Source organism: Phaethon aethereus, assembly GCF_964289735.1.
Source record: "Phaethon aethereus genome assembly, chromosome: 9".
NCBI lineage: Eukaryota > Metazoa > Chordata > Aves > Phaethontiformes > Phaethontidae > Phaethon > Phaethon aethereus.
The window spans coordinates 442,155-465,913 of NC_138585.1; the positions used below are offsets into that span (position 1 = coordinate 442,155).

The 23,759-nt window shown below is 47.2% G+C and overlaps 1 protein-coding gene across 1 annotated transcript; it reads left to right on the plus strand.

The window, feature by feature from the left end:
• Positions 1-5,932: 5,932 nt before the first annotated feature.
• On the plus strand, positions 5,933-23,449 carry BOK (BCL2 family apoptosis regulator BOK; the record flags this gene model as incomplete). Its single annotated transcript, XM_082003860.1, has 4 exons — positions 5,933-6,155; positions 10,099-10,227; positions 18,124-18,287; positions 23,324-23,449. 4 exons carry the CDS (start codon positions 5,933-5,935, stop codon positions 23,447-23,449), a joined length of 642 nt encoding a protein of 213 aa, XP_081859986.1.
• Positions 23,450-23,759: the final 310 nt, after the last annotated feature.

Here is a 23,759-nt window from a genome sequence, read left to right on the forward strand (position 1 = left end):
TGTGTAGACGTGCTTTGCTGGCAGTCAGGGTGGAACTGCATCTTAACGGCCAAAATGCTGCATGGCATAATCAACTGTAGTATGAAGCAATCATGCACTCCAAATTTGATCTGTGCAGACTAGGGACATCAGCCTACCATCCTTGTCTGACAACTTGAAAAGACAGGGTTTTTTTAAAAGCATGCTTGCTGCCCTGCCCAGCATTAGAGGCTGAGACTGAAGAGCCTTTCTGAAAGTAAGTCAGGGTTTAATTAAAAGTAGTGCTACATTCTGCATATGCAAAATTTGAGCCTAAATTTCTCGGAGCCTGTTTAGGGCATGAAGATGTGTGCAGGGTAAAGACTGCTGCCTTGCGGTTATCAGATCCAGCAATCCATTTGTCCATGTAGGACATGTCCATGTCCCAGCACGTGTCTCAAAGCAGCGCATAAATGCATTGGAGCTTATAAATGGTGCTGAGCTAGTGCAGAAGTGCCTGCAGCCACTTCAGGATCTTGAGATTGCAGGATCGTTGCAGGCAGAAGCACTTGCCTGTCCGCATGCACATATCCTGCATGGAAGAGATTCCAAAACCTTATGGGTGATCGATTACTAGAACGAGAAAGGCTCATCCTCTGTGGGTTAGAGCTTGAAAGGGAAGATTCCTCTTTGCTCTGTTGGGGACAGTGGCCTCATTAGGTGTTTTCTGCCTTTTTTATTTTGGTGGTACAGTATGTAAGTATTTTATTTGTGTTTCAAAACAAATATATAGCTGTTGAACAACTTAAAACTTATTTCTTCTGTGTGTCTGCTGCCTTCTTGGCTTATGAGATGATCCGTCCAGTAAAATGTGTCATTTTGAAGCAGATTAGAGGATGGGAAACAACCAAAACAGTGATACCTACTGTTATATCTCATTAGGTTCTTAAGCTGATGGCACAGCCTCATCAAAGTCCTAGATTTAGCTAGAAGCTGCTGTGGGCAGCTGCTGGCTTGATACCTGAGTAGTAATGGTTGGTTAAACTCTTCTCAGGCAACATTGCCGGAATAAGATTTGTGAATACAAGTAGATATGTTCTATGACTCAACTCATAGCACTGCTTGCTAGCACAAAACTCATGCTACAGTTTCCCTTTCAGTGTGTTTGTACATCAGTTCTGGAGTCCACCATATCTTTGCTGTTGTCAAAACATGCATATGTACAGCAAGGAAGTTGTGTCTACAAAACAGTGGTAGTGAGCACAGCAGAGGGTTAAGAGAAGAAAACATCGGGTATCGGTGATAATCAATGTCAGAAACCTAAGTAATGGATTGGTTGCTAAACTTGATGTGTTTAAGTCACTAGACCTGTACCCTCATGAAGGAGAACAGTCTAAAGGCAGTGGAAGATAAGCTCGCTGTGATACAGCCTCTTTGGTCTGGCACATGACACTTGGCACTGCAAAATCCTGCTCCAGGAAAGGTGCTCCAGGGTGATCCCATCATGCATGCAATACAAATAACTGCTTGGCTTTCAGGAGGCTTTGAATCAAGCCCTTCAGAAATGAGAGAGAGGTTCAAAAAGCCTGTGTTTTGCTTGGGTCCCATTAAGCTGCTGCTTCCGTGTATTGTTTTCCTGTTGCAGCTGGCAAAATATTTCTCTATAAAAAAAAAGAGTGTTTCTTCTAGCCTCCCTGTTCCTCCTGCATGGGTTCACGACCTAAAGCCTGATGTTGTAGGTGCTTTCACAGTGGTAACTTCACCAACACAGAATTGAAGCATTGCTGCAAAAATCGGTCAGGAGGAGGCAGTGGGGTGAAGATGGCATGTTGACACTGGGTGAGATAATGCAGAGGGCGGCTCAGGGATGGTTTGGTAGAAGGCTTTGGTCTGGTTATAGTGCCAGTGATTTGCCAGAGCACCTTCTCTCCGAAGGGAAACCTCTTGTAGCAGGCAGGGGCCAGTGGGGTTGTTTCCCAGGCTCTGGCTGTGAACTGTGTGTCTCTGCTTCTCGGAGCCCTCACTCTGCGGGTGTGTTAAGCATTGGATCCATGTGTTACAGCCTGGAGTTTTTGCTGGAATTGTTGCAGGCTGTGTGACGTGGGGTTATTCTCGTGCTATTGCAGGAAGCCATATCATGCAGACCCCTTCAGAAGCTTAGTGTTCACGGTTAGCTAGATATTTTGCTTCCTCTGCAACTGTTAAAAGGCCCTTCCAGCGACTTACTTCTGTAATGTTTAAGCTATTTAATACTGAGCATAAGCTGTCCACATTTAGACCATCGCTGTGTTCTCACTGATGTGGCTTCTCCAGGGTTTGCTTCCACTTCACACACTTATAAAATGTAGTCCTATCTCTGTGGTCCCCTGGTTTCACTAAATGAACGCTCCAAGCTGTTTTGGTCACCCTGTCTGAGATAGGCAGGAGCTGTGGTGTGGATCCTGTTGTTCCAGCCGGAATGCTGTCATGCCAGTAATAGCTACGCTGGGAACAGTGGTTTTGGGTGATACCAGCTGTTTCTTGCACTGTTTCCTGATACTCCTTTGTTACAAGGGTTTTTCCAGTATAGATCTAGCCTCTAAATGTTGTAGCCTAAACATACTATGGAAAAAGGGGCTCGGATTACACTGACAGGTCCTCGGATTGTAACACCCTGTTCTTTTGCGGTCACCTGAGCACTATATGCTGTGGTTTCATCTGTTTTTACTTATAGAGGTATCTTTCAGTGTGAAGGTTTATTGTTAGTCTGTAAATAATGTAGGTAGAATACCATGCACTGTTGGGGTTTTTTATACAAAGTTTGGTTTATTACACACAGGTTTCATGTTTCCAGTTTTTGTGTCTTTGCTGCAGGGTGGAAGTTGAGGGGATGCTGCGTGCTGTGGCAGCCGAGCAGGGAAGGCGTGGGATGGGTTTGGCACCCGTGGGGAGCTGGGAGGCACTGTGGCACTTGCACGTTTGCCAGAGTTCTGGGAAACATTGTCATTAGTTAAGCAATACTCATATTTAAACACTCATCTTTGTTTCAGAGCTCTACTGAATAGGGACAGTTTAAATAGGACTACTAATTCAAGCTGTCAGCTGCTGCAGGAAGCGAAGACATAATTTTTAATGATTTTTTTTTTTTTTAGCCATCAGAGTTGCAAAGGCAAAAATACCACTTTCCAAGAGACCATCGGGTGCACCCAGCAGAGGAGGGGTAGGTTAGGCATGGGCTGTAGCACAGGATCTCTAGAGTCTTGCTTTCAGCTTCTGTGGGACAAGCCTCTGTCTATAGTGACTATATTTAAATTTGAGGAAGGCTAGTGGATAAAGACAAAATTCTGAGAGAATCTTTGAGCATCAGAATCTGCTGATGCTGGAGATGCACAGTCACTATTGCCAGCTTAACGTGATCATCAAGCCAAGCCGGGGTCCCCAGCTGCCCACAGCTGTGTTCCTCTCCTTAACCCTGCTCCTTTCCCTGAAGAAGCCAGCTCAGAAAGAGGATCTGTTGCCGGAGGAGAGGCTTTACCGCAGCCGCCTTCCCAACGCAGCAAAGCAATCTCCAGCAATCCAGTTCATGGCAGACCAAAACATATGCTCTGTGTTAAGCCTGTGCGTGAGTTGGTGTTGGATGCTGGCCAGAGTATTTGATACATCATCTAATAAGGCTTTTTCATGCAGTTTATTTGTTCCTTTTTTGCCTCAATTTTGAGACCAGCAGTGGTGGGGGTTTTTTGTGATCAACAGCTTAGAGAGGTGTATTTGCCTCCATCTTTTCTCAAAGGTGACAAGTGAGAGATGATGACAATTACTTCTTGCTTCTGACCTCCTTTTGGAAAGGGTGTATTCTGAACATGTCACATACCCAGTCATTAATCTACAAGTCGTTATTTGTTGAGGAGAATTTGTGTTTGGACTGGTAGAGTTTCTTGTCTACAGGAAACTTCTATGTCTAAAACTTCTTTTGTTTCAAATCATAAAGCAAAAAGCCAAAAAGTATGTGGTCTATTGAGTGGAAATAGCATCTCACACACAAATGGGAGAAAAGTTGAACATTGTGGCATCAATACGATAAAGTTGCAACCAGAAGTTGATGTTGAAATTAATTTCTAAGTATGTTGGAACCAACTGAAATGTTTTCCTGAAACTTTTAATGTTGTTTTTTTTAACACACTGAGATGAAATGGACATGTTCCTGCAAAACACTTCATTCTGGACGTTTCATTATTTCCTATTAGCAAACCCACTTCTTTTGGTTTTTTGTTTTTTTTTTAAATGAGGCTACCAGCACCACTTGCTTTAGCCCCAAGCTGTAGCGCTCCTTGTTAATGATCTCCATCGTTTCGGTTTGGGCTGCTATGGCTAGCCCACCGCTCGGGTATGCCATCCCGCCGTTCCCTGACGCAGCGACCGTCTGAAAACGACTGACCAACACCAACCCTGCAAAAGCCGCCGGCGGGAATTCACCAGGAGCTGTTCCTACCGCAGCAATTACATTCATCGCTGTCTGGGGTGACCTGCTCCGGAAATTATGCTCCCACCCTCAGCCCGAAGGCGAGTCCTTGAACGGAGCCCGTGCAGGAGCGAACCTCCTTAAGAGCGAAGAAAGGGGAGGGGAAAGCGTTGCGCTCGGGCTCTGGCAACCCCACCTCCCGCTTATTTCATCTTCCTTACAAGGCTAAAGCCAGAAGCTTTCCTCTGCCGCCTGGGTCCCTTAAAAGCGGCGAAGCGAGCCCCGAGGATCCCGGTGGAGCGCAGCCGGGATGCGGGGCTGACAGACGGGGAAGGAGGGCCCGGCGGGAAGGCTGGTGCCCTCCGGGGAAGTGTGACGGTGCCCTGTGAATCCTAAACCGGGTGTTCATTGATGCAGATCTTCCAAAGAAACGTGAAACCAAACCCCAAAAGAAATCACTGAGGGGGGGAAAAGTGCATCATGAGAGGTAAATATATTTTTTTCATCGGCACAAACAAAAAAAATGGATTTTGTTTGAAAATCGTTATTGTAAGTAGATGTCTAAAACTGGGGACTGAAAAATACATCTACTAACATCTGGATAAAGACTGGTCTGACTCTGACTTCGGAAGCAGCACTGGGTTAAAAAGTCAGATCAACAGGTGAGTTCAGGTGCCTCTGAAGAAATTTTTAATTTTATTTTTAGGCTTTCACATCTGAAAACTTTTTAAAAATCTGCTTTTCTGTTTTGCTGTGTCTGCTACTGCTAAAGCTTTTCAAGAAGTACTATGCACGTTGCTTTGGGGGTGGGGGGGGAGGGAGAGAGAAGTAGAGTGGCAGAACCAAAACCTGAACTGAGAATGTGGCAAACTGTCTCCATCGAGACATTTCAAACGCTCCCGTACCCCTGTTCTTGCAATAGTGCCACTTCTTCAGAAAGATGCATGACCTACTGAGCTGGAATGTCTGTTGACATCTGGTTGAGGTTACTGTAGCTGGTATTTTGGATTCAGGTTTTTTTTCCAGTTTAATTGAAACAAGCTGAGATTGTCTACACATTCTATGAGTTGTTTCCACACACTGACCATCTCTGAAGGGTAATTCTAGGACTGCTGAATTGAAACTGGAAAAGAGGAAACACCTTAATAATTCAAAACTGCAGCCCTTCTGCAGGTCATGCTGCCAGCGAAAGTCAGCGTGGCTGAAAGACGGAAGACTTTGCCCCTTATGTGTAAGATGCATGAAGATAGATGTTTTGCAAATATGATACTACGGACGTAGTAATTGTAACCTTAATTGGTGTAACTGTAAGGTATAATACTTGGGCTTCTGATTTACGTCTTTGCAATGGTAGACGACTTACAGATGCTTTTATTCACCAGGTAAAATGAAAAACTTGCCTTTTGAGAATAGCTGCTGGCAACTGTGACAAACTGAGACTGGGGGATTACTACACAGCTCCTGCAGATTCTCATCTAAGGCATTGGCTCAGCGTTCCAGCAAGTGTGTGCTGAGGTCTGGGTTCAGCAGCCAAGGATGGAAGTGCTACGCCGTTCCTCAGTCTTTGCTGCAGAGGTGATGGAGGTTTTTGACAGGTCTCCCACTGACAAGGAGCTTGTGTCCCAAGCCAAGGCTCTCTGCAGAGACTACATAAATTCGAGGCTAATTCGAGCAGGTGTCAGCTGGAGCAAACCTGAGTACAATGCACCAGTGCCTGGCGGTAAGCTGGCCGAGGTGTCCACCATACTGCTGCGACTAGGTAGGTCCCTGCGGGTCTGGGTGGGAACTGAAACTATGTGGAGCAATTGAGACCAGAATAAGGTTTCTGGAACTGATGAGTGCCAAGAGGCTTTTCAAGGGGTGATATAGAGGTTTTTCTTCTCTGCTTTGGGCATTTAGATTTGTTCTTGGTGATCTTCCCTAAACGGCTCCTTTACTTGCATTTCCTCAGTTCTTTGGAGCATTGCTCAGGACAGTGTTTCTGCAGAACTACATTTTTCTGAGGGCTTGCAACAACTTAAAAGCATGATGCAGTCCAAGAAAGCCCAACAGCAAACTAGTTTTATCTGCATAAGACTCCAGCTGTGTTGCTGTTTTCATGGTAGTTTCAGTAGTCTTTCTCAGCTTGGCATTTTAACAGGTCTTGCAGTGTTTTCTCCAGGTGCAGGTGACCTGGCTGCTGTGACGCAACCCAAGCTGGCATCTAGTAGAGTACTGCTACCTCTAGATGGGCTTCATCAGTTGCTCGCCCGGCTGCAAGGACATTTAATTTGGGGGTAGTTGCTTAGACTGTGTGTGGTGGAGATTTTATAAAAGCCACTTTTCAATGACAGTGTGTTGGCAGTGTGTTTAATTTTCCTTTGCCGACCTTAGTCATTCAGCAAGACGTGAGTTTTCTGGCTTTTTGTTGGAGCAAGGACTTGGCTGATGTTGCCTGGCATACACTGCCATTCAGTGCCCTAACTAGCCAGCCCCCTTCATGGCCCGGTGACTGCTGGGGCTGCAGGGAGAGCGATTTGAAGGTTATGCCTGTATGCTGCTACCTGAAGACATGCTCCGGAATTGTGCTTGTACCAGGAGCACCCTCTAAATGCTGACAGTCGCCTGACCTTTTGCTCTAGGTTTTAGCCTCCTGCGTGCTCAAGTCTAGTCATTTGTCTTTTGGGATCCTGACACCCTCGATCTTGGAAGTTGCTTCCAACATCTCTTTTTGCCTGCAGGCTGGTATATTAGTTCACATTGGGCTTGAAAACTACTGCCAGCATTTGCATTTGCTTTAATTACACCAAAGTTCAAATAAGTCTGGTAATGTAACTTTCAGCTGAGCCTAACAAACTCAGGCTGGTCTGCCCACTCTCTCTCCTTTCTTTCTACTTCTGTTTGATACTATTCCAAATGTCTTTGTAAGGCATAGCTCTACTTCTTTTAATTTACCTTTTTTCTCGTTCATTGTTTTTCACTTTTTCTCTCCTACACTGACTTTCCTTGTATTTTTGTATCCAGTGTTTTTTTGCTCTTTGGGATTTTTTTTGTTCTTCTGTCAATCTCACTGCCTCCTTTTCCTCCATTTCTTCTCTGCCTGGGTTGGGGGTTGAGATTTGTTTGCTTTCAACCAGATCTGCTGTGGGTGGCCAGGAGCATGTTAAAGGGCAAGCAGGTGGCAGACTGGATCTGAAGGCGTCTCCTGGATGACTCTCCTGTTACTTATTCATGTCCAGATGGGAAGATTTGGCTGATAGTCCCAGGAACTTCGCATCTTCTCTGAGCAAATCTGTTTGGAGAGCACAATGTAGCACCCATGCAACAAGAAGGGTGAGCAGTGCTCCTTATTAGGGTGAAGTGTTGTTTCCATCTTGTTTGTTCAGAAACTCTGCCTCTTTCGCCGTTGCTGCTATAACCAGGACAAGAGTGGTATCCAGCCACCTGCCAGGAATGGTAGTCCTTAGCTGCTTACTAAGCAGTGCAACAAGCCAGACCAGTTTTTTCTCCATGATAGTGCTGAGAAGCCTGTGGAGATGAGGAGTTGGAGTATTTCCTAGCCCTCTTGCATGTAGAGTCTGATGAACTGGCTGGTGGGCCAGCAGAGGTGCTGGGCACAGGCGATGTGGTTGCAGTCTTGGGGAGCAAGATCCCATCAGCTCAGTGAGGCTTAGCAGCTAATTAGTGCAATTAACGAGTCAGAGATGGCAAAACCTAATGGTATGGCCCAATGAGGCAGCCCAGACCAATCTGCCATATGGCAGAGGTCTGGTTTATCTGAACTTGTCTCTTCTGTGGTGTCCCGGGCAAGAGCCCTTTCACCTCTGCACTGAGCTTCTGCATGTGGGAACTGTCCCTGCTGCCCTACTTGTCCCTCCATGGTTACTGGAAGAAGGAGGAGCACGGAAATTGCTCTGAATGTTGCAAAGTGCGCCGTCAGGCATCTGAACATGGGCACCAAAGACTGCCACCACCGTAACGTGCTGCTGGAGGGGTCCTGGGGCTGCCGGGCAGGGAGTCTCCGTGAGCCCGGGACTGCTTTCCTGTGCTTTCCTTCCCCTGCCCGCTTTTGTTTGCCCTGTGCGTCGCTGCAGGGCAGGGACCGCTTTAGCAGCATGTGTGCCTCCGACCAAAACCTGATCTCATCTGGGGCCTCCAGGCACTGCTGGTTAAAAGCTGCAACAGTGGCAGGCTACCAAGAGCTGATCCCAGCCTCCCATGCTGGGCAGGGCTATCCCCGTATCCCTGTTTCCTCGCATTTACAGGGAAGCCTTGTGCTCCCTGTGAGGAGAAAACAGCTGTTGAGTATTGCAAGTAATGTTTCCTCTTATCAGGGCTGACCATGTGTTGGCAGGGTTTCCTCTTGACATTAGATTGTGTGGGACAATCCCACACACACAAAGGGCCCAGAGAGCTCCTCTGTGGAATTCTGTAGAGCTGGGCTTTTCCCATACTGTGCTGAGCGCCAGTCACCAGTTATTAAGGTCCAGTAGCTAATGACTGTATAACAAGCTCCTGACTAGGGTGTCATCTTCCTCTTCAGTCCCCATCTAAATGAAATTTTTGTGAGGATCAGTTGCCCTCTGACTAGGGCAAGTCATCTGGGTCTTGCAGTGGGATGTAAAGCTGTTGTGACAGCTCTCCTCTTCCCCGGGGTGTTCCAGAGCACCCTTGTGCAGAAGAAGGACACAGAGTGTCCTTCTAAATCTAAACCAAATAAGACTCTCTGTGTACAAAGGGCCTTGGCCCCATGCAGTGTTTGCATTGTGTAATGCTCCTACAGCAGCTGTGCAACCCTCATTAAGTATCTGTGAACCCCAATAGAGAAATAACAAAGCCCAGTTTCCAATGGGTTTAATTCTGCTGCTCAAAAATGGTTTGTTTTGCTACAGAGGAAAATCTTTGCTGCTGTTGCCCAAGCTCCATAGCACAAACCAGTGGGAGGACGTTTTCTGCTTGTCCTTGGTATTTCCATCTTGGTCTTCAAGCTAGCCTAACACCTCCAACCACTTCCCAGCTGAGGAGAAAACAACCGGGAGGTTAAAGCGCATGTCTCTGTGTGTGTCGGGAACCTTGTCGCTGAGTGGTCAGTCAGGCAAATGAACATCTCTTTAACCATTTGCAGGAGAGAAAGAACTCCAGATAGTCACTCAGTGCCTGTGTGAGCATGAATAGCTGAGCTTATAGTCTCTTTGCTCAATTAATGTTGTGCAGCTCTGGGTGGATCCTTGGCTTTCATCAGTCTCCAGCATTCTTGAGTCGCTCTCATCTTGAGGCCTTTTTTGTGCAAGTCTGATGGGGTGTTGAGAAAGGGTGTATCTCTCAAAAGCTTATGTAGATGTACATGCCTCCTTTTCACTTCCGAAGAAAAATGAGATGGCTTTGCTTATCTGAGGCCTGTCTCCTGTGTTGGACGAAAGGCAGGCATCCAGCCTGAGAAGATCATTTACATCAGGGATTACTGCAGCCACAGCACTGGTACAGGGCCACTGTCCCCATTCCCTTTAGAAGTCCCAGGGGATATTAGGAAAGCAGGGTGCAGGTGGCAGGGGGTTGCATCTAAATAACCCTAAGCACTCTGCTGCCTGTTTAAAATAAGGTGGAGCTGGGGTTAAGTCTCTTCGGCTTGGAGGAACATGTGGGGCAGCCCCACCGTGTAATTTCTACACGGTGAGAGAAGGACTTGGTGTTCTGCATGCTGACTCCTGACTGTTTGTTTCCAGGGGATGAACTGGAATATATTCGCCCCAATGTCTACCGGAATATCGCCCGCCAATTGAACATCTCGCTGCACTCGGAGACGGTGGTGACGGACGCCTTCTTGGCAGTAGCTGCACAGATTTTCACTGCAGGTACTGTGCCCTGACAGATACGCAGACAGGGCTGGGCAGAAAGAAACAGGATGGAGCCACCTCTCACAGAGAAGGCATGTTTCTGGGATGGCCTGCAAGGTGGGGCATGGTTTCTGAAAGGGCTGTGGGGAATTTGGCAGTGTGCCCTGCTTTAATGATTTAATGAGAGTTCCTCTATGGTCTGTTGTTCTGGCAGGGAAATGCCCTGTTTTATTATACCTTCCTGGCAGGTTCTCACTCATTCTAGAAGGCATCTCCTGCCCTTCCTTGTTAGGAGGTGGTGTTACCTCATTGCACAGGGAGGTCGCTCATTCCAAGCTTCTTTGGTCATCATTGGCAACTGGAGAAGATCCATTACATGGGAGTCTCCCTTGTTCCAGCTCACGCTGCTGATGCTAGGAGCCAGAATCAACTCATCACAAGGGAGTTCCTCTCTTTCTGGCTTCCTTTTCCCCAGCAATAGCCAGAACTGCAATGGAGCCTCCTGCGTCTCCTTTCTCATACTTGGAGACAGGAGCCTCGGCCCTCGAGGCTAGCTGTTCCAGACAAGCAGGTGCTTTGAGCTTTCTCACTGCTTAGATGTGAATGTTCTTCTGCTTCTGTTTGACTGGTCCCAGAGGTGATTGTCAAAAGCAAAAGTACACTCTGCGCTGTGTTCCTGCAAGGGAACCTCAGCCTCTCTGAAAACAGTCCCTGCCTGCGATTGGGAATGCAGTCTGGGGGAATCAAGGGAAGAGAAATGTTTTACATGGAGATTTATGCCAGGCAAGTCCTGACATGGCTGTAGGTTTTCTGCAGTGTCTCATTGTGTTGCCCATGAAAGGGACAGTAGATGTTAGAGACTCAAAACAAAAAAGCCTCACAAACAAACAAAAAAATAAGACAGAAAAAAACAGCTACTTGCTGACAGCATAATAGTGTGCGAACACTAGGTCCAGTGACATTGATGTGGGAGGTGTCACTGGAGCCAGTGATTCTTGTTACTTTGGGAGTAGTTGGTACAGGATAGAAGCCCAGGTTTGCACCTTCAAATAGGCTTCCTCACTCAAAATCTTTTTATCTTCACAATCAGCTACGCATCTTTATGCATATGAACTGCATGGGAACGACTGACACCCTAGAGAAGCCCTGTGCTGACATCCTGGACCTCAGATCTGAAGTGTGTTGTGGTGAAGGCCACAGATCCTCTCCAGAATCACAACAGATTACAAAATAGATCTCTGAGATGGACTGCAAAAGCACAGCTCCCAGCAGGCCTAGTAGGGCAGATTTACTCCCCAGATCAGGGAAACTGAAGCTGTGCCAAAAGAAATGGATGGCATTGGTTTCTGTAGCCCTCGGCATCCTTACAGAGCATCCCTGGAATGCAGATTGCCTTTGCACTGGGCTGGCTTGGGAGGCTGTACGGGCTCAGAAAGCAAGAGCTGGGCAAGTATGGCAGGAATGACTGAGTGTGGCTGTGTTCAAAGTGCCGGTGCCCTGTCTTGTCACTTAGTGCTGAGCTTTACTTTCATTAAGGCTTACAGAAAAACGAAGGTCAAGTTTGCAGGCTCAGGTATTTGAATTGCAGGTAAGTAGGTTATCTTCTTAGATGACTGTAGCTGACTACATCAGAACTGGCCTACCTCCAAAGCTGAAGTGACACAGGGAATTAAGCCAGAAAGGTGGATGGCTGCAGGTGGAGCAGCCTGTGCGTGCTGCTATGCTGCATAAACATGATGCAGGGGAGAAAGCCCTGCTAGCTTCTGGGAGTCCTGCTCTCACCAATGTATATTGACAGATTCATCGAGAGCTGCAATTTTTGGTGTTCTTCAAGTTTTCAGCTCAGGAGTCAAGTGAAACGTGTGGATGGTTTAAAATGTTTTTGCTGAAAGTAAAGCTAGAAATTGTAACTCTTGGTTCTAAACTTTCAGATTAGTAAGAGTGGGATCTGGACGCTAGAGACTTTGGGAATATGGTAGAAGCCCAGGCTCAAGGTCTGTTGCTAGCGCTGCCCCTTGTCTGGGGACACCATGCTGCATAAATGGCTGGCAATTGCCTGCCTGCACAGGAGATGGATTCAAACCTTCCTGGAGCTCTCTGTGTTCCATTTTTTTCTTCTTTCTCATCTCTGCCTCAGAGCAACTAACAGGATAACCTGTGAGCATGAAGCTGGGGTTGTGTATTCAATTGCTTTTATCAATTCGTTGTTGTAATTTCTCTTGCTAGAAGGCTGCCGAGTGGCAGAGTGGGAGGAGTTTGCTGATTTTTAGCATTCCGGGATCACAACTGCAGTCTCAAGACTCAGCATTTAATGCTAAATCCAGCAAATCAGAGTTGGCTGTGGCAGCCAGACATTCATTCCTAATTTTTTTCGTAGTTCAGAGGAAAGAGGCTCTTAGTGAGCAGAGGAAGCCAGAGACTTAAGTGTAGTCTGAGTTTTTGTGCCAATTACCAATGGCTAAAGCCTGTTTTTCATTGTCCATTTTATTAAGAAAACAGCTTACTCTGACACTGCCGTGCCTAGACAGTCTGGGGAGCCCCATTAGTCACTCGCAAAGCCTTTCCAGCAAGGAAGTCAGGGATTTTGACCCTATCTTGCTGGAGAGGTTCTCTCCTTAAGCTTTTATGTGGCCTTCCTTCCACACTCTGGCCTGGTTTTGAGTCTTCACTCTGTAGCTCTGGCTGTGCTCACTTCCTGTCCACACCGTCTGCAAGTCTTGACTAAGCACAAGCCCTAAATGGACCTCTCAAGAAGACAAGACTGAGGACATCTGGCATCCTTGTTGGTCCCACTGCAGGGATACATTGTGCCATATTCAACTTTAGAGCATTGTCTATTCCAGTTATCTCGGGTTTGCCTTTTCTCTGGTGTAGCAAGGACGTCTTGAATCCCAATTACAGCAAAGATTAACATCTGAGAACATAGGCAGAAGATGAACAGGTCACAGAGCACGGTCAGGCTCATGCTGTGTTTTGCTTCCCTGTTTCCATACAACCTGTTAATTATTCAGGGAGAGGAGAGCCCGCCTGTGTGGAGAGCCCTGACCCGCTTTGGACGTTGAAGGATCTGCAGCAGCATCACCTCTGTGACAATACCACTGGTTCTGGTGTGTGGTCCAAAGCTGCTCTGCAGCCAGCAGCAGACTTTCCACTGGCTTCAACAGGCTTTGGATTGAGGCCTGCCTGAGCTGGCATTTACATTAGCTGTTTAAATAAATCCCAGAAGGAAGGGTCACTTGATGGAAAAACATAAGAAGAAAAGGGAGATGCATTTTCCTTTCCTAAAGGAAACAGTTTCCTCCAGTTGGTAAGAGCTGCGAGGCGTGAGGGTGCTCTCAAAGCTTTCATCCTGGTTTTGTATTGCTTTAGATGCTCGTCAGTTTTTAATCAAGAGTTCTTGGGCTGAAGTGAACCCTGTGCAACAGGGGTGCGTGGTTAATGGGTTCTCAGGAGAAAATACTTTCCCCAGCAGGAGCAAATGCTGTTAGAAATGCATCCCACGGCTCCCTCATCGCTTAGGCCTTCTGGTTGAGCTTCCTGCCTTGTGCACGTCCTTCTTGGCTTCTTTCTCTCCACCAGAGAAAGCGTATGGTGTCTGGCTCTATCCTCTCTGCTGTTGAAATGTAGCACTTGATCATGTTTCTCTTAGGTCTGATTTGCAAGTTAGGCTTTGCTGAGTGGAGCAGAGGGAAGTTTATTTGAGTAACTTTGGATAGTGTGGTGCTGTGAGACTCTGCACAGTCCTGTCTCACGGCTTCTTGAGCTCTGCCCTGGGGCAGGCAAGCTGATATGGAGCAGGAACATTTTCAAGAGCTGTCCTCTTCTGCTAATTCTTTTTCCCCTGGGCTCGCCAGTGTTTACATACCTTCAGCTCCAGGACTGGCTTTGAGTCTGCAACTTGTATTTCTTCTTTTTTAAAATGCCTTCTAAGTGGCTTTTCACTTTTTCCATGTCCTTTTGTTCCATCTCTGTGAGCAGAAGTTTCAGAGCTGGCTTTGTTTTGATCACTCCTTTCTGGACCAGTTTTTCATTCCTTCTTGCCGTTAGCTCCTGTGCATGTTAGTCTGCACAGTGGGAAGCTGTGAATAGATTGTCTCACTTGGTGCTGAGTGCCCGTTTCACCCAGTGTGGATGGCAGCCAGGCCTTTTGAGGAATTTGCAGCAAGACAAGGTGTCTTGTGCACTGGGCATGTATAATTCCAGCTGATGCCAGGGGATGCACCAAGCTAGTGTCACTCTGACTGTGGCCTGGACATCACAGGGGACAGAGGCATTACCCTCTCAGTAGATTGTGTTCCTCTACCCCCGCCCAGGGAATCTTCGAGAGAAGAAATTTAATGGAGCTGGTGTCCTGGAAAAGTGCAGACGGGGGCTGCTGTGGCTGGTTCCCCTGCCCTGTCTGGGGCTGGGTGGCTGCTGGAGCTCTCCTGGGGCAGAGGAACCAGCCACAGGCATCGCCCGACTTTGGTCTAGAGCAGATGTTAGAGGTGTCTCTGCCCTTCCCTTGCTTCAGGGCTCCCCCACAACATCTTGTGCAAAAAAGAGCATAAGCTGTTCCCTGCTGTGTCAGGTGAGAAGCCCAGCCAGCTGTCTCCATCTTCTGCCTCCAGCAGTGGCAATAAGAGTTTCCATGCAGAGAAATCAGGAGGGGATTTCCTCCTCTGCCACTCCTGTGGCCCAGCTCTGCAGGTAACAGGAAAAGCAGACCGAAAGATTGGTTCGACCCTTATGGCCATGCTCTGTGAAGAGGAGGATAATGGGAAGTGACCACTGAGCCCTTCACATCTATCACCACGATAAGCATCAGCCAACACCTTGTCCTCTTTCTGCTGTCCGTGTGAAAGGGTGAGGGGCTCTGTCTGAGCGCTGGCGAAGCGTTCACCTCGTGCAAGTGCTTCAGCAACTTCACTACCTAGCAACCTTGGCAGAGAAGCCAGAGCTGAAGGGCTTTCTCTCCGTCCTCCCTGGGAGGAGACACCTGGACTGACATGACTGTAGAGCAAACTGCTTTCCTGTGTATTAGTGAAATCATGGGTTGACTGAGCCTTTATCTTTCATAGGTTGTGGATATACTTTTCATAGAATCGTAGTATGATTTGGGTTGGAAGGGACCTTAATGATCATCTAGTTCCATGGGCAGGGAACTGCCCCTGCCATGGGCAGGGACACCTTCCACTAGACCAGGTTGCTCAAAGCCCCATCTCCAGTGCCTCACCACCCTCATAGTGAAGAATTTCTTCCTTATATCTAATCTAAATTTACCCTCTTTCAGTTTAAAGCCATTACCCCTTGTCCTATCGCTGCTTGGCCTTGTAAAGAATTGCCCTCTCCAACTTTCTTATAGGCCCCCTTTAGGTACTGGATGGCTGCAGTAAGGTCTCTCTGGAGCCTTCTTGTTCCAGGCTGAAGAACCCTAATTCTCTCAGCCTGTCTGTTTCTTCTGTTGGAAAGAGAAACTTGGGTTTAAAACAGAGTTAATCAAAACTGCAGCTGTTTTTCTCTAACAGGGTGGCCTCAGCCCCCTGTCAGTCTTAGTTACTGCCATGTAAATATCTCAAAGCTAACGGACTTGCTTCAGATACTTAAGAAAGAGCTCTGTCAGTAGAAGCTTTGGAATAAGCCAGTGAAGACTTCCTTGGAATTTTGGGAAACTTTCGTTCATGTAACACAAGATGTAAGGAGCCACATTTCTGAAGGGATGGAGAACTGTAAAAACTGACTTACACTAGAGCTGAGTATAAGCCAGCTGAGGCTCTGGTCCAGGAGATTGTGGTCAGCAAGAGGTAACCGCTTAAAGCCTCTTTCACTGGGTGGACAGGTACTGACCTGCACAAGACAGCAGAAAATACTGTTCAGTATTTTCTCATGTGGTTTCATAGCCTCTTCCTGGCTTGTTCTGCTGGCTGTCATGGTGACACGCAATGTGAGAAAGACAGATAAATAGTGTGAATACCACACAGGCAGTGAAATTCCTGAGTGGCAGCTCTGGGGAAGGGTCACCGCAGGGTCTACTCAGAAAATAAAATCAGAATACCAATAACAGCCAATTTAGCTACAGTAATAACTTCCTCTGATCTTGGAGATAATGCTGGTGAAGGACAAAGTATCACAGGAGACTCTGAGCTACTGCTGTTACTGTTGCTACAGAGCCTCACCAAAGGATCATCTGTAGATTTTGATCTTACATCAATCATGAGCGAAAAATGGCTTTTTTGGAACACTGAGTGGATTTTCTTGAGTCTAACAAGCCATTCCTGTGGCTGACATTTGAACAGTTTCTCTAAAGTTTAGTACTTCTTTATTAAAAAGAAAAAAAAAAAAAGAAAAGAAAGTAATTCCTAAAAGTGTTAGTGTGAGTGTCCCTTTTGAGGCACTAAGTGGAAGGACCGTGGAAATGCTGTGAAACCTGCACATACTGTAAAGGAATGTGGGGATCTCTGCTGGGGTGTGAACAGGGGTGAGGAATCTGGAGCTCCATCCCGAAGAGATGGGTTGGGGTGCCTGGGGTTCTGGGAGTGCAATGAAGGGAAAGAGGGAGATTCTTCACTTCATTTAAACTGTATTTAAGGGCTTGCTTTCTTAGCTGATGGACTGCTGAGCATATCCAGTTTCTTGACTGTTTAACCCTTTCTGGTCCTTAGATCTAGTGACGGAGCTACTCTATCTTTCATTCTTCTTGCCTGTTCTTTGTTGTTGCAACCCAGCAAGAACAGTTTTGTGTGTTTTCAAGTACTGAAACTTCACTTGGCCTCTGGCTACATTTGGGAGAGGCCTTGCACAGAGACCTAACACTGTAAAATACTTCACAGTATGCTTGTCAAATACTGGTATTCCAGACAATAAAGGTAAGGAGGGGAATCAAACTTCCTAGCAGATCCGGAGGAAATCCACATGCCGTTGTGCTGTGGTAGTTCTTCTACTTGGAAGCAAAAGGGTTCCATTTCCAGGTCACTGGTCCTGATAAAAGCCTGATGAGGGACTGCTGGCTGCAATGTTTAAGAGTGGAGGATTTATGCCTGGTGGTGTTGGCAAAGTGCGAGGGAGACCCAGGGAGGTTGGCTGGTACCCAGAACTGGGCTCGAGTGCTTATCGCTAGCAGTAACAGGAAGATGACTGCTGCTGGGACAACTTCCATGGAGCATTCGCTGCTGGCAGGTCAGCCTAGCAGGAAGGCTGTTTTCTGGGTGATTAGATAACTGACTGACACTCCATCCCTGCACTGCCTTCAGTGGGATAGGACACGCAATGTTAAGTATTTTAGGCAGAGTTGCCAAATTCTTGAAGCTACCAGGTTTTCAGGTGGAGACCAAGGTGCAGTCCTTACATCAAGGAGGACGCCAACCTTCTTGGCCCTGTAGCTTTGCCTCCCTTTTTTGCTCTTGTGTCATGGTAGAACTGACTGAAGATGCTTCTCTTGTGTGTGCTTTGCATGTCACATTGGGACAGTCTCCTTTGATCTAGAAAAAAACAGGAACACTTTTGTCTAAAGAGTGTTTAGTAGTTGTGCTGGTGACAAAAACCCCATGTTGCTCAAACTCTTTGAATTCAATTGCCTCCTGTGCAGCATGTGCATGGCTGAGAGTTAATGGCAACATAAACCATAGTGGTTCACATCTTCCCTATTCTGATGATGCCTTTGGGCTGCTTTCTCCAAAGCTGTGCTTGAGAGGGGATCAAACCATGCCCAGGTCAGATCATTTAATTCTGCTTCTCCAGGTGGAGAGTTTTCCCCAATCCTGGTCCCCTAGTGTTTCTTTTCCTCCATGGTGGAGAGCATGCAGAACTGTGGCTGCACCTGAACTGAGAGCTGGAGGCATGCATCGTGGGCGCATGTGCAATGAAGGAGATCTTTAATTATTCAATCTGAGCTATGTGTGCGTGTGTAAATCTGAGTGACCTTTCTTCTGTCCATAGGCATAACATGGGGCAAGGTGGTGTCTCTCTACGCTGTGGCGGCTGGGCTGGCGGTGGACTGTGTGCGGCATGCGCAGCCAGCCATGGTTCACACCATCGTAGACTGCCTGGGAGAGTTTGTCCGCAAGACCTTGGTGACATGGCTGAAAAGGAGAGGAGGCTGGGTAAGAGATGCTGTGTGATCAAGCTTGCTTCCGCACATGCGGACCAGAAAATATCCCAGTTAATGAAAGTGAGAGTGCCCTCACTGCAGCTTTATGCAGGAAAACATTGAATGAGATTTTCTTCCACAGGCCTGTGGCCACCACTGTCCTGCTTACACCTGTGCTAGACTCCGTGTAGCTCTGTTACTGCCTCGTGGTCCTGCCCTCGACTACGTCAGCTATTGTGGTCCTCAGCTTCCTGTGTAGCTGTGCCAGACTAATTCAGTCCTGGCCCACCAGTGCCTCTTCTGTTCCTGACCTGAACATCACTGGAGCTGCCCGCCAGTCGTAGCAGGAGACTGTAAACAGGGGTTGTCCTCTTGGGCAGCTGTTTTCTAAAAACTGAATAAATGAGGCCTGCCAACCTACTTCCTCTTTCGTCTGCCCCACAGTTCCCCAAGTCAAAGCTTAGTATATTAACATGACTTCCCACCGTAAGGAATTTTAAAGGGATATTAAAACCTGGTAGTTTGTGCCATTCCCTGACCCTGACGATGCTCCATGAATAACTTCTGGTGTAGCTGAACTTATAGCACACGTATGCTTTGAAGGGCACTCGTAGCACCTATCGACAGTGGGAGGGCCCGTGGCTCTGCCCCTGGACTGCTCTGGGGCTGTGGGTAGGGCACAGTGCTGCTCTGCGCTGGAGTGTGGCTCCATATCATATGGCTTTAAGCATCTGACTTCTTTTGGTTCTTTTTGTACCCAGCAGGAAATACAGTGCTCCTGTGGAGGATGGTTCAGAGTAAGAGCTTTGGTGCTGTGCAATAGCCAGACACTTTTCCAGTGACCTCCCCAGGAGAGGGAGATGACTGGTTGGCTACGTTAGCAGTTGGCAGCTGGGTGATGTACGTATGTACCAGCGTCTCTGTGCCTGTCTGGCGGGATATAGATGCTCCTTGGAGCGATACAGCCAAAAGCACTTTGGTGTACTGCCTGGCAGGTGCTGCCTGGAGCTAAATATTGCTATATGACACCATTGAGGCCCTGGGACATCTTGTTCCCAAGGCATGCGCTCTCCAGACTGAGCTACAGTGGCAAAGTCCCTCCTTTCCAAGAGGTGATATTTACTCCTGAGCTGTCAGGAAATGATCAGGCTCCCCAGCCTGCACAGACCCAGAGAGAGGGGGATGTCTTTATCCAAACTGAGCGTTGCTTCTCTGTGCTGAGGCTTCCCAAGTGTGCCTGTAGCTGATTCTGTCACCCGGCTTCTCCAGGAGTGAAGGCACCCTTCTACGAAGGGCAACTGGAAAAGTAGCGTTGTTCCGATTTTGGATCCCTTGCACTTACTAAGTGCCGCTGCCACCTTAAATCATCCCTGCCCTCTCTAAAACTGTATGACCTTGAGGCCAGCTGGGTCAGGGAACTGTTTGGTTGGTCTGAAAAGTAACCTTTGATTTCGATGCGCTGATCTGTTTCACTTTGCATCCGCACAAATAATTGTGCCGAGGCAGGTGAAGAGTATACCCTGGGAAAGCGGCTGATTAAGTAGCACTGTTCCTGCCTGTGAAATCCATGCCTCAGTATCATTTGAGGCTTACTTTAACTGACTACCTGTAGAGCTGGTTGAATTGTTATTCTCTGAAACAATTTTTTTCCACTGGAAAAAATCCAGTTTCATTAAAATTGAAACGTTGCATAGGAATGTGTCTCCTCCTAGTTTCCAACTAATTTTTTTCTTTGTTTTGGTAAAACATGTATGTTCTGATAAGTTAACATCTTGTTTTAATTTTGGTATTACATTATCAGAGTTCAAAACAGGGTGTTTTGATAGTTCCAAATGGATATTTTTGGAAAGTTTGTTGCATAGCAAACAAGCCACAAAACTCATCCCCTGACCAGAAGTGGTTCTTTGCAGCTGAGGAGATAAGGCCTGTGCACTGCTAGCTCCTTCTGCCGATCATCGCTCTTTGGATGGCCAGCGCATTTCCATGGGAGCTGCTGAACCTCTGCTGCTTGCCCTGGGGATCTGGCCCTAAGAAAGGGAAGCCAACCTCACTGCCCCCAATCAAACAAAATGACTGGGCTGTGCTGCTTACAGCCTGTCTCTAGTACCCGTATCAGCAATTTTGGGCTGCAACAAGGATATATTTTCCCTCTGGAAATGAGCGGTTCCTTCAGTCTGGGGAACGGCTGCTAATCCTCTTGCCATCTTGTGCTGTGCTTCCCTGAATGTTGTTCTTCTTGGTCGAGGCACTGCAGCGTGGAATTTCCCAGCCTTGTTCACAAATGGGCCAGACGAAACAGCTCTGTAGTGGGGACCCTTTCATCTGCTGCCTGACCAAGCTGGTTGTTAGTTTGTCTTGGCACAAAGTCCTTGTTTCTCCTGTGCACATGGCCCCTGCCTCTTACGCATCGGCTCAGGTTGAGGCTGCCAAGAGGAACCACCGTGCTCCAAGTTGTTTCAGAAAAGCCCCTGTGGAGACCTTGGAAAGGCACTTGAAAGTCTCCACTCGGCAGTAGGTTTCCATACTGCTTCCACAGGGTGGAGAAAGCCCCTTACCCCCCGAAGCCCAACCCAAAACAAACCTCTTAGGAGAAACAAGAAATGTTTAACCCTTTGAGGCAACGTCTCTCCTTTGGGAGGGTCTGCAGCCTTCATAGTGACTTTGCAGTAGAATAGAAAGATTATTTTTTTTTTTTTTTTTACATTTGCTACAAAGAAGAGCATGCGACTTGAACTTGTTTGAATAATTAACAGGCAACAATCAAACTGCCATTGCAACAGTTTATCAGTGCCTTGCAAGACTCAAAGACCTGTTTTATTAAGTAGCTTTGAAATTTTCAATTCCATTGCCTTATCAGGTATGCTTTATTTGGATAACAATTGCTAAGGCAGTTGTTAAACAGCTGAGCCATTTTGTTTATCTAAGCAAGCACCATACAAATTTGTAAGTGCTTCTGACTGCAGCTCCTCTTGATTAGCCGCAGTGAGGTCATTACCTTTGGTAGGGCATAGCACAGCTTTAAGGAGTTCATGCTGTCTCATCTGGAGGTTAACCCTCTGCAGCTATAATCAACCCGGTGTGCAAGTTTGGTCCTTGTACTGGTTCACATGAGGCACTAAAGCCCTTCAGAGCTTAGATTTTTTATTGATCGGCTACCCTAACATCTGCGTACGTGTTCAGATGGGTACCTGCATGTCAAGACTTCTCTTGACCAAAAGGACAGCTTGACACAACTGTGTTTTAAATATGGCACTGTGCTGATTCCTAAAATTGGGCAGGCTGAATCAGTTCAGACTCTTTTAAAATGCAAATAGGGTGAGTTTGCTAAGGCATCGCTAAAAGCATCTAGGCAGACCCATTTTACTTTCCTCCACAATACAGGTAAAGTACCTATAACCACCAGCACTACATTGCAGCATCTTCTGTTATGTGCTCTCTTGGCTGCTTGTTATGTTTGCCTGTGCTTTTGTAGCTATAGGCAGCAGCATTTCCGCACCTTGGTGTTCAGCCTCAGGGGCATCCCGTGTGCTGATTCAGCTTCCTCCTGTCATCCTGTTTCTTCCCATCCTTGCATGCCTGTATTCATTCCTCCTGCAATCTCTACTTGTCAGTTATCCGTGGGCTCAGTGTCTCCTAACGCTCCCTGGAGAGCAGCGAAGCGGGGTGATTCAGTGCGCCAGCCTTTCAGACTTCCTTGCGAGGGAGGAGCTGCTGGAACTGCGTGGGAGGCTATTGAGGCTGCTGTCAACAGACCTTTGGTCTGCAGATGACGGTGGAGTCGGTTAGTGCAGCTGTACTCACTAACCGGACACGGGGATTTGTCCCTTTAGTCCCCCATTTGTTTCCTTCTAATTATTACCCAGGTCAGTCGGGCAAGGCTGACCCGTGTCTTGAACACAGGTGGAAATACTGGAAAAGATTATTGGAGTATTCAGCAGCTCTCGTGTCCCGTTTTACGGGAGGAACATCTCAGGGTTGAGAGTCTGAGTTCCCTCTGCTTGGTCAATGGGAGACTTGTGTCAGAAGGAAAATTTGGAAGACTGCTGAGCCAAGCTTGTTAAAAAAAGAAAAGAGCTTTTGGGGTTGGTGAATATTTGCCTTTGTTGTGATTGGATTCTTTTTCACATTTGCCACCCAAAAGCCATTTCTGAAAACCACGTCAAGTTGACATGCTAACAGTGCACCCTCTGTTACAGAATTACAGTCCGTATCTCCTTGTGCTGGGCTGAAGTTTAACCACAAACTCAATTATACTGCTGGCAGAACTTTAAGTTGTTTGCCCACCAGAAGATGCAATTTTCTATCTATCTACCTCTGTCCTTTCACTTTACGCTGCAGATATTTTCCACTTTCTCCTCCCAATGCCAGCAGAGATCCTGTCTTCATGAATTTGTTTGATTGTTGTTGTTTTTTATTCATTCTGGGCCAGCTTCTATTCTTGTTAATACTTGAAACCAGCTGCCCAAGTGATCTTTAAATCTGGCCCACGCGTCTGGGAGGCATCTCTGCCAGCATACATATTTCCACAAACAAAGCTTGCATTGCTTTAGATTTAAATTGGGGGTTGGCTTGCTTGAATGAGTTCCAAATAAAATACTAAGGCAAGAGAAAAAGTGCAAGCAACTTGAGCTGATATTAAACAGGACAACCTCTGGGAAGCATCTTGCTTTACAGAAAAGGATGAGAATGCTGATATTGCTAAGGCTTCCTAGCTCTTCTGAAAAGGAGAAGAAAGTTTCTTTTATTTAGCTATTCAAAATGGAAAATGCTTGACAATGTTCCTATGGCATTTCTTTCCCTGGGCGTGGCTGAAAAGGGGGTTACTTCACCTTGTTGATGCAGAATGAAGAGAATGCATTTCGCAGAGCTCTTGAGCCTGATTTAATAACTTGCAGTGCGTGGAAGCGTCAGAGCAAGCATTTGCGGCTGCTGACGCTGTGGCAGAGTGGTGGTGCGGTGCTGCGGGTTGTGGGGCCGGGAGAGCCCGCAGCGGTGGCTGATGTGGTTCTGGGCATCTATCTCTGATGATCTCTGTTCCCTCCTCATTAGGCAGACATCACAAAATGCGTGGTGAATACTGACCCCAGCCTTCGCTCCCACTGGCTCGTGGCCGCTGTTTGCAGCTTTGGCCACTTCCTCAAGGCTATCTTCTTCGTCCTGCTGCCCGAGAGATGAGCCCGAGTCGCCAAGTGCAGCCCCCCTACCCCATCTCCTCCCCGGCTCCAGAAGCAGTGGTAATGGCAATCTCTGAAGAGGAGGAAGAGAAGAACCGTGACAGACATAAGGCTTGTTCTCCTCTCCCTTCAGCTGGGAGCAGACGGTCAACCACAGTCTCCTTTTTGCAGCCGCAGGAGCCCCTCTCACCTTTAACGCTCTCAAGACTCTCGTTTCCCTGGGTGACGTGTGTGTGGCCTGGACGTTGCTGTGTGCAGCACGGACTGTCAGGCACCCGTTCCTTACGGCTGTGTTGCATGCTTATCCTGGT